Raw genomic sequence first — 10,873 nt, forward strand, 5'->3', positions numbered from 1 at the left:
AGACGGGCCGGCCCCCAGCTGGTGGGCGTCCCCTCTCTGGAAGGCGCTGGGAGGAGGGGATGTAACACATGCGGGAACACTGTGGGGGTGGGGGGGAGGGCCTCCTTTGCCTGGATGCTTGCCTTCAGCTAAATTAAACCCAGAGCTGATTCTCCAGGACTGGCATTTGTACTTGGGACAAAAATAAAAAGAAAGGGCTCGTGGGAGACCGAGTAAAGCTCACACACCTGGCAGATGCCCGCTTTTCCAGGTCCCCTCGTATCTGAGGAGTCCTGGATGCCTCCAAAGCTCAGCTCAAGCCATGGGGGCCAGGGACCATGTACTGCCTCTGGGGTCACTGGGCGGGGGCTCCACGATGGGGCCTGCCAGTTCTGCGTGGGTGGCGAGGGGTGGGAGGCATTACTTTACACCTCCACGGGTGCAGTGGAGCACCGGGCTTGGGGTCACCACGAGCCGAGTTCAAACACTGCCTCAGACCCTCACTAGTGCTGGTCCTGGGCAAATCACTGAACTCCTGTCTGCCTCAGTTCCCTCACTGGTAAAACAGATAATAGCACAAATCTCACGAGCTTGTTTTAAACACTACACGAGATGTTTGTTAAGCGTTTAGCATGGTGCCTGTCACAAAGCAGGGACATAACAATCCTTCCTCCCTCCCTCCTTTCCTTCCTCCCTCCCTCCTCTCTCCCTTCCTCTCTTTCTCCCTTCCTTCCGTCCTCTCTCCCTTCTTTCCTTTCTTCCTCTCTCCCTTCTTTCCTCCCTCCCTTCCTTCCTCTCTCTCTACCTCCTCCATCCGCATAATAAGGGAGGCTGGATCACAGACGGCCTCTAAGACTCTTTCCAATTCTGAACACATACATATACACATACATGTTGTCTCCCATCACAGAATGGAAACTCCGCGAGGGCAGAGTCTGTTTCATTTTTGTCTCTGTATCTTCAGGGCCAAGCACAGGCACGGGCCACTAGGCATCTAATACATGCGCGCTGATCGACTGACTGAGAAAGTCCACATAAAGTTCAACAAAAAAATTCAAGGAGCATTTATTAAGCCCCATACTATGTGCAGGACACTACAGTATTGGGTCCTACTGTGCTAGGACCCTATGACAAATTTAAAATAGAATGTTCATGACTGACTCATTTTAAAGTCTCCTCTCTACCTGGGAAAGCCTAGACCTAAATAAAAGTAAGCTCAGACATTCAACCAGTACTCATTAAGCACCTACTGTGTGTCAGACACTTTTAGACTCTGGCTATACAAAGACAAAACCATCCTTGCTCTCAGGGAGTTTACATTCTTCTGGGAGAAACAGACCCCATGTACATGATCAGTCCGTCCACCAAGCATTCACTCGGACCGAACTGTGCGTTCAGACCGTGCTAGGCACTGGAGATAAGATGCCCTGGCCTCCATGTAAACCCCGCCACGGCTCTGCGTCCGGGCTCAACAGAGGCCCAGTTCCCGGAGCCGTGGTCCACACTGGCTTCTCTTGGGTCCCGACCACAGGCCCGGAGCTGGCGCCTGTGGCCAGGGCACAGCCCAGCCCCTGCTCACCTCATCAGGGGCACCGCTGCCAGGGAAGAAGTTGCCGTCATCGTAGCGATGTAGTGAGATGTACAGCACATTGGGGTCGCTGTAGAAGGCCTGCTGGGTACCATTACCGTGATGTACATCCTGGGGCAGAAAACATGACAAAGGTCAGCGCCTCGACCTGTGGCCGTTCATCCAGGAGAACCTGGCGGCTTCTCAAACCCTAACCTGCCTGCCTCAGGAGAAGCGGGGCACCTGCCCAGGGGGCACAGGCGCTAAGGGCGTGTCAGAGGCAGGGCGGCAGGTGGGGCTGCTTCCTAGAGCCTCCAAAACCCCAGAATCTCTAAGGCAGAAGGAGCCGAGCTGCCACCTCTGGCTCGGCCGTCCCTCCTCCCGGCCGGGCTGCCCAGCTGCCCGGCCAATCCCCTTGTCCCCTCCCTCCCATCTCCTGCTGTGATCACGGGAGGCCCCTGGGCATCAGGAGCCATGGGATGGGGAGGAGCCTCCCAGGGTCTCAGACATATTCTGCACATTTCTTACTCTTATTTAAAAATAAATACAATTATGGTCCTTGGAAGAAAAGCAGAGTAAGTCTGCTCATAGACTGAAGAAAAAGAACCAAGGCCTTTCCCAACTTAATCCTGATAACCCGTTAAGTGGCCCCCGGGTGCGTGAAAGCTCAGACCGATGGGCCCCAAGCAAAGGAGGCTTAACAGCTGCGGCCCGTCCTCTGGTGACAGCCTGGCGTGTGTGTGGGATACGCAGCTGGATGGCTCTTTCACTATCTGTGTGACCTGGGGCCTGGCCCTCAGTTGCCTCATCTGTAAAATGAGGCTGGATCGGCCGGCCTCCTCTGAGGTCCCTTTTGGCCTGATGTCCAGGACCCCACATCTTGGATCCAGGAAGGCCTGGGGTCAAATCCCACCTCTGACACTTAGCAGTGAGACATTAAACCATCAGACATTATTATTGGAGCTCCCATGGCTCAGCAGGCTTTCCCCCACCCAATCCTCCTAGAAATAGCCGGCATTTGCGGAGCATGCTCCAAGCCAGCTCCGAGCCAGGTCACTAATTGACGGCATTGGGAATGAAGCCCAGGGCCCACGATGGCGGGCGGGGGATCCCTGTGAGCTGGCTGACTTCCCACTGATCCTCATCGAAACGTCTGCCATGTTTGGGGGCCGCTCTGAGTGGCCATGTGAGTGGGAACCCCTGCCCAAGCTCTCGGGAGGGACTTTGATGCCCCCAGAGAAGGGCTGAGCTCACAGGTCGATTGAGGCCTCGCGCTGGCAGAGGAGGCAAGTCGAAATGACCAGTGGCCGAGGCTGGCCAGTTAAGGCTGATTAAGGTCGCTGGAGGCCCTGGTGCTCCTGGAAGTAAGACCCTCTGGCCCCAGGGGACCCCAGCGCCAACCCGCCAGAGCTCTGGGGTGGAAGGGTGGGCGTGGTCCTGGGCAAAGTGGGGGCGTGTCCATCAGTGCAGCTGAATCCGCACTATGGGGGGCTGGTGACCTGAGGGCTGGGAAGGGGAGCAGCCCCCTAGGGCTCTGGGTCTCGTGGGCCGGCTCCCAGTTTTCTCAGCCAGGGCCTGCACACGAACCGTCCCCAGGCGCTGAGCGCAGACACTCTTGGGGAAATCCAGAGCAGGGAGACGATGCGGACACGTGGGGGAAACACAGCAAAGGCAGCGTTAGAAAGACGACCTTTGGGGCCGAGACGGCAACGGCAACGTGCATCTCGTAAGAACCAAAGGGAGATGGCACGGCCAAGCGGCTGGTTTTCTGTCTAAGCCCTTGAACATGGAGATCTCAGGGCAAGCATATTGGATGAAAACGGAAGCAGGGGCAGGAGCTTAAGCCCATCCTTCCTAGTTGACATGCCAAGGGGCATCCCCAACCCCAAGCATGCACACATTTGGGGCCACAGGCTGGGAGGGGTGAGACGCTCTCTCTGTCACACCGGCCATGGCTCCCAGGAATGTCCACCACGGTCTGGTCTGCCCCAAACACTTTATCTCCCTCTGGGCCCGCTGTTTCCCCCAAGAGAACCTAAGCTCCCCGAGCGCAGGCTCTTTCATTTCTAACTTTGTGCCCCCGGAGGCTGGCACTCAGTAGGTGCTTAAGAGGTGCCAAGAGACTGAAATTGAATCAGGACCCTCGCTCCCTCCTCTGCTTTCCTCAGCTAGTTCTCCTCCCTAGCAAGCTAAGATTCCCAGACAACAATGCCAGGAAGGAACGTCTTGCCCACATGCACCTTCCAAAATCGAAACTCGGCTGCCCTCCAGGGGCGGAATGCCGGCCGATCTTTTCTTCACTCACCCAGTCCACGATGAGGATCTTGTTCACATTCAGCCTTTGCTGGAGCAGTTTGGCGGCGATTGCCACGGAGTTGAAGTAGCAGAACCCCCTGGGAAAAGAGGCAGGAGAAAGGGAGGGAGAGCAGGGGGTTAGGCAGGGGACCCCCAAGAGGAGAAGGATGTCAGAGGCGGGGCAGCACGGCCACCACTGCCAGCGTCCAGGGTGGCGCTAAGCCCTGGGCCAGGTGCCATGACCCCACCTCCCAAGCAGCACCGGGGGCACCTGCTTCAAAAGCTGAGGTTACGCCCTGCACTGAACATGCAAACCACCCCGCCCCAACCTGTGTCCCCGTACAAATGTCAGAGTTCCTTTTCCTCAAACACCCAAGGAAGATCTGTATCGGTGAGAATCTTCTCCCATCGCCAAGCCTTTGCACGGGCTGGCCCCCATGCCCAGGATGCCCTTTCCTCACTTCCACTTCTTCCAATTCCTTAGTTACTTGAAGCAGCCCCTTCCTTGGGAAGCTTCTGCTGCCCCGGCCCCTCCTGAAGCGGCGCTCCAGCCCCTCCTTCACCTCTTTATAGACAAACAAGTGCATGTCGTCTTCCTGACGGAACAGAACCTCCCCCTCTGCAGGCCCTTTATGACCCGGGGGGGAGGGGTCATGGCCCGTTTCCTCCATGATCAATGCCAGCTTCGGGTCTAGGGGGTTCAGGGCCCCGTCCTGCTCTCCAGGGAGGGTTCGAGGGGTCATCAAGTCTGTTACGGCTGTGGGTTCCTCCTGGACCCCCCAAAAACTCTGGGGGGCACGCCAGAGGCATTCGCATCTCCCATGACCTGGGTAAGTGACTGACTCAGGGTCACCCAGGGAAGACCCCGAGACCAGAGAGGTAACAGCTTCCTCCCGGCCCCACCGAGGCAGCGGCTGAAGCCGGGCCCGCCGCCTGCCGCCCCGTTTCCTTCCTCTTAATTAGAGTCATCTTTACTCGTTCACCCAGACCCTCTCAGCACCTCGAGGACAGTTGGTCACCGAGGGGGAGGGGCCATCCCAATTCTGTCTTGGTGTTCTCGGTGCCCAGCAATGTGCCGGTATACAGCAGGTGCTTAATAACTGCTGGTGGACTGAATCAAGCTGTTGTGCCAATACACAGAGGATGAGACCTTCCGCTGCAGACCTGGACCAGCACCTGGGAGATGGGTCCCCCCCGCAATCCCCAGGGGATACAAGAAGCAGGTTGTGGGGGAGGGCCAGGGAGAAGGAAGTGACCCCATTGCGCTCAGACTGATTTCTCAAGCCCGGCCTGGTCTCTGGCAGGTGTCCAGGCCTGCTGCCCAGGCCAGCTCAAGAGCCGCCAACGCATCTCGGATGGAAGGGGTGCTAGGGGCCGTCTGCCCAGCCCCCTCACTTTCCTGATGGGGACGCTGACACGCAGGGAGGCGAGGTGATGCTGAGTGAGTGACGAGCGCGATCGGCACCCAGTGCCCCAGGCTTCTAAATTCACTTCCAGCAGCGTTTCACCGACCTTTTCCCATCTCACCTTGGAGTTCCCATTTCTGGGGGTCTCCCTCTCCTCTGACCTCTTAACTCTTCCTTTTCTAATTTTGTCCCCGGCTCCGCCCCCGCCGCCCATGACCAAGAGATCTCTGTCTGTCCAGCACCAGTGAGCTCAAGGGAACAGAGGAACTGCAGGGGAGCAGCGCGTGGGGCCCACCCCCCGAGGCTGGACCCAACATGGAGCCAAGGCCACCACGGCCTGGAACCGGGACAGACGGTGCCGGTACTCACATGGGCGTGCTCTCCTCCGCGTGGTGGCCGGGGGGCCGGACGACAGCAAAGCCGTTCTGCAGACCAGAGCAGAGCAGAGGGCCGTCAGAAGGGGGGGACCCAGAGAGACCGTCTACGTACCCAGTCTGGATGTGGCCAGCGCCGATGCCCCGGCTTGTCCAGGGGCTTATTACGCTCACGAGAGGTCACTGGCCTTAGGCATCATCGGCGGGACCCATGCTGTAGAGTCCTGGGCTCTTGGGAGGGTTTACGTGTGCATGCGTGTGGGTGTACATGCGTCCATATGTGTAAGTGTGTAGGGATATACATTGGGAATACAAGTGTTTGTACATGTAGGTGAGTGAACATGTGTGAGCATGTGAAAATGTGTATGAGTGTGTATTTAGCATGTCTGTGAGTGAATATGTGCATGGGTATACAGGTATGTGCATGTGTGAGTGAAAATGTAAGTGTGCATGCATAAATGCCAATATGTGTGTGCATGTGTGTGTAGATGTGTGAGTGAATATGTGAATGTGTGTCTAAATATGTGTGTATGAGTGTGTGCTTGTGACTGTGACTGTGTAGGTGTGTGCACTGTGAGCGTTCATGTTCGTGCATGTGTGTGAGTGAATGTGTATGCATGCGTGTGTGTATGAGTGTAAGTGAATATGTGCATGTGAGCATATGTTTGCAGGTGTGTGCATGTGGGTAGGTATGTGCATGTGTGAATGAAAATATGTGTAAGCGCGTGCGTGTATAAATGCTGATGTGTGCACACATGTGTGTACACGTGTGCATGTTCATAGGTTTTGTGCATATGTGTGTATGAAAAGGTACATGAGAACGTGCATGCATGTTTGTGCATGTGTTTATGCATGTGTGGGTGAATATGTGTACGTGTGTGCACGTGTAAATGTCTATGTGCGCATGTGTATATGTAGGTATGTGCACGTGTGTACGTTTATGTGTGCCTGTGTATGTATGTGAGTGAATATGTGCGTGAGAACATGTACATGTGTGTGCATGTGCTGTGTTTGTGCATGCGTGAGTGAACATGTGTATGTGTGTCCATGTGTAGATGTCTATGTGCATATGTGTGTTATATGCGCATGTGGGCGTGTACGTGTGTGAGTGTGGCTGGGGGATGGCAGAGGTTGCCAAAGTTGTCCTGGACCTTCCTGTTCCACCCAAACCACCTTTAGGCTGGAGCCCGTCGACAGAGAAGCCCGCGTGCCTGTGGGGATGGCCCCTTCTTGAACAAATGGCCCTCCCCGGCCATTTCTCTTTCTTGCCCAGAGACTCTGTTCCCTCAGAGGCCGCAGGGCAGCCACGCGGGGCAGCCGAGGACCGGGAGCCCTGGGGACAAAGGGAATGTCTCGGGAGAGGAGGCCCCCTCCAGCTCCAGCTCTGCCCTTTAGCTTGAGGGGGCCAAGATGCCTTCTTTGTCAGCTAGACTGCAAGCTCCCTGAGGGCAGGGACCCGTTTCCCTTCTCTCAGGGGCACCGAGCCTAGAAGGCAGGTCCTTGATCCATGCGAAAGAATGGCTGGGCCCGGTAAGAAGCGGCACGGGCCGGACACGAGCCATTGGGCCAGAGTCAAGGATCCGCCCCACCCTGGCACAGCGGGACCAGGGAGCTGTCCACACCTGCCCACGCTCCCACCAACCTTCAGCTCTCCAGTGGCCACCTTGAAGACCAGCTCCACCACGCAGCCCACGGCCAGGCGGGCGGCTCCGGAGGAATGCACCTCATTCCAGATGGTGTCACTGTCCACCTGCAGAGACAGAACACAGCGGGTCCTTGGGTGAATGCACCTCGGACGACCGCTACCACATCCCCGAAGAAGTCATGCAGGAGCCGTGGAAGGCGCTCTCTCCAAAAGTACGCTCCTGCCTCCCTCCCCCACCCACCCAGGCCGACGTGGCCCCTCCCCCGGACCCCTCTGCTGGCGAGGTCCCCTCCTGGGCCCTGCACGTGACATGAGGCCGGGACTTTGGGGACGCCTGTACGACTGCGTGCTGTCTCCCCGACAGAACGGCCCTGAGGGCAGGGCTTACTGGCCTTTTCTTTGGACCCCCCAAACTTGGCACAGCGCCTGGCACACAGTAGGTGCTTAATAAATGCCTCTTGCCAGCCCAGCACTGGCCACCTTCTCCTTTGTCCTCTAGGGACTTGGCCCCGTGTTTTCATCCCTACTCTTGGAGTCACGTCTTCTCAGATCCCCCTAGCGTGGAGAGGTGTGGCTTCTGACACGCAGGCTCTGGGCCCGGCCCTGGAGAGGCGAAGCCCAGGAGGAAATGGGCTCCGCCCTCGCAGAGTGTTCGCTGTTCCGCACGCTGACCCAGGCCTGCCGGGCAGGAAGTGCCTCGTCATGGCTGTCCTCTCCACCCCTCCCCCGTTTTTTGTACTGAGGGAGGGCTCGCTGATCAGGAAGGAGGAGGGAAGAACAAAGGAGATGGATGATTTGAATAAAAAAGGAAAGAAGAAAACCAGGAAGAGATCATTCTTTCCTTTCCGTTTGTTTTCTAGTCTGGATGCGTATTTCACCATGCATAAGGCCTTCTCCTAATGCAGACTGGCGCCCCCTTGGAAGCCAAGGGTCTCTGAGAGCGGCCCCGAGCCTGACACCAGCCCAGGGTCACGAGGCTGGACGTGGCAGACGTCCCTGACATGGAGGCCCGAGCTGCAGCCATTTTGCCAGGGTGTTGTCTGTCTCCGTGCAGGCGCTTCTAACCCAAGGTCAGAGGCTCAAGTGGGTGGGAATGTCAGGAGTCCTTCTTCCTGCAGAAATAAAATACTGTTCTGGCCTCCATGAGGGTGACGGTCAGAGGGTGCAGGTTGTGGCCCTTGGGTCTTCCTGACAGCCTGACTGCCGGCCAGACATGGGCTGGATTCTGGGGGAGAAGGCGGTCAGCTAACTCCCGGTTTTCCAACATCCAAGCTCACATCCATCCACATGCAATCCACCGAGGTGAGGTTTTCTTGCTGGGCCAAAGGCCACTGTGTCACCCGTACCTGCAGACGTCTCCAGGGCTCGCTTGTGGCCGCACCGGTAAATGCTGGTTGGCACAGAGGGACAGAGGTCCAGGGGTCTTTGGGAGAGAACCCTGGGGAAAGGCCAGAGCAGCAGAGAGGTCCACGGGAGAACAAGACAAAACATGGAAGTCTCCTCTGACCCACAGGCAGGAGCAGAGACCTTGGGGCGCAGCTGGTGGCGTGGGTCTGCCTGAGGGGAGCCCCGAGTCTCTCTTGGCACCACAGAGGCAGCCTCAGTGGGAGGCAGGGCCGACCCCCTCAGAGGGCTTCCACGTGTCCAACGCGCACTCTGTTCATGACGGTGGAGTGAGAGCACAGAGGGCCCCTATGCCCCCCGGAGTGCCAGCCTTCATGGTCCAGGGTTCACTCTCTGACCAAGGGGCCTCCCCCTCCCTCGTGATGTGTAGCCGGGAACGAGAGGAGGAAGGGCTACTCTCCCTGAGGCCCCAGATGACCTGGAGGAATCGCCCAGCTGGGGACGCCCCCTCTGCTAGGATCTCCCTGGCGATGCTCAGACGGAGGCCCCGGGAGCCTGGAAGCAGGTGGAGCCCCCACCTCCCGGGATCAGAGCAGACAATCTCTGCCGGCGCTCAGCGCAGGGCCCGTGGTCAGTGCCCACCATCGCTGGCTCTTCTGCCTGGCGCTCGGTCCCCTGCGCCATCCGGCTCCCGCTGACGAAAAGAACCTCATTCAGGGGCATGAGGCCCGCCTTTGCCTCCAACTGCCCATGTGACTTGGCACTCCATTTCCCCTGGCCTCAGTTTCTTGCTCTGAAATGAGCTGGTTGACCTCGATGGTCCTCAAGGTCCCTTCCAGCCCCAAACCTGTGATTCTGTGATCTGTGAATCTCATCACATGGCCTACGTCTGATGGCCAGCTCTGGCCACATGACCTCAAGCAAGCTGCCTCACTACCCCAAGCCTCAGTTTTCTCTTCTGTAAAATGGGACACCCCCTGCTCTTCCTCTGTAGGAAGGGGCATGGTGTCAAGTAGCCTGGGCCAATGCCTAAACATGACGGAGAGAATACAGGATCAGCCCTGGCGCAGGCTGGCCACGGGATCCTGGCCCTTAGCCTCCGGGGCCTCTGGGCGACTGCAGAGAAGGCGGAGGCGCCCTCCTCACCTGGGAGCTCCTGGGGCCCAGGGTTTGTCCTCCATCTATCCCTAAAGGCCTGAGCTCCAGACCCACCTCTGACCCACACTGGTCACAGAACCACGAGTCTCTCCCTGCTCTGGGCCACATTCCACGTGGTCGAGGAGTGCAAACCTGCACCGGTGGATAGGCTTCCCATGGGAGTTCCGGACAGTCCCTATCCCTGAATGTTTATTATGACTGGGACTGACATCAAGTATAGAGGGTCCCTTCTGCAGCACTCAAGGCATTCAAAAGCTAAACCAGCCCCAAGACCCCCACGTGGCCCATTCGAAGAAGTGGTCTTCTGATTCTGGGTCCTGCCTGTTGTTTTAGATCTAGCCCCTGTGCCTCAGTTTACCTGCTGTGCCCCTTATTAACATTCAGTTTTCATTTGCAAATTGCACACGTGGCTTTGCATGTTCCCTTCCCACCCTGAGCATAAATGCAAACCTTTTCAAGTCTGGCCAGAAATGCCCTGAATTAAGAGGCTGCAGCCGCACATCCAGGGACCAAGCCATGCCCCGCTCCCTCCGGGTGCTCGGTGGTGGAGTGAGGGACGGCCACTTGGGCTCTTTTTGACGGGATAATTTTCAAAGCAGCGATTTTGTCAAGACTCAGGAAGAAAACAATTTTGTCTCATTTCCCTAACAGAATCCAGACTTGTGGCTGCAGCCTTCCCATCTGTAATTATGCCTTCAGCTCCCACCCCGCGAGCTCCGCTGCACAATGTGTCTTGTTGTCGGCATGCTTGGACCAGGGCAGCCGCCCTCTCTAGGAAGAAGGCGGGGAAGGACCCCGACCAGGCGGAGATGAGATGAGGCAGGGAACCATCCAGGGCAGACTCAGACATTGATGCTGGTGCTGCTGATAGATGAATGGATGAATGGATGGATGGATGGAAGGACGGATGTACGGACGTGAGGTGGGGGTACTGTCCACGGCATTGATGGCTGGATGTATGGATGGGAGTGAGGCAGGGGACCATCCAGGGCAGACTCAGACCATGATGCTGGTGCTGATGACGGAAGGATGGACAGACGGACGGATGTGAGTTGGGGGGACAGTCCAGGGCAGACTCAGAGAGTGATGTCAGTACTGATGGATG

General features: G+C 57.4%; 1 protein-coding gene across 1 annotated transcript in view; it reads right to left on the reverse strand.

The window, feature by feature from the left end:
- Positions 1-1,447: 1,447 nt before the first annotated feature.
- The window catches only part of LOC114053923 (histone deacetylase 4), a 253,834-nt gene continuing 244,408 nt past the window's right edge, over positions 1,448-10,873 (reverse strand). Inside the window, exons 18-21 of the mRNA XM_027877070.1 lie at positions 7,264-7,371; positions 5,617-5,672; positions 3,852-3,939; positions 1,448-1,678 (exon numbers count right to left, since the gene is read on the reverse strand). Of these exons, the coding sequence (XP_027732871.1) occupies positions 1,448-1,678; positions 3,852-3,939; positions 5,617-5,672; positions 7,264-7,371 (483 nt within the window). The remainder of the gene's footprint in view (positions 1,679-3,851; positions 3,940-5,616; positions 5,673-7,263; positions 7,372-10,873) is intronic.

This window comes from Vombatus ursinus, unplaced genomic scaffold (assembly GCF_900497805.2).
Source record: "Vombatus ursinus unplaced genomic scaffold, bare-nosed wombat genome assembly UNPS02004196.1, whole genome shotgun sequence".
NCBI lineage: Eukaryota > Metazoa > Chordata > Mammalia > Diprotodontia > Vombatidae > Vombatus > Vombatus ursinus.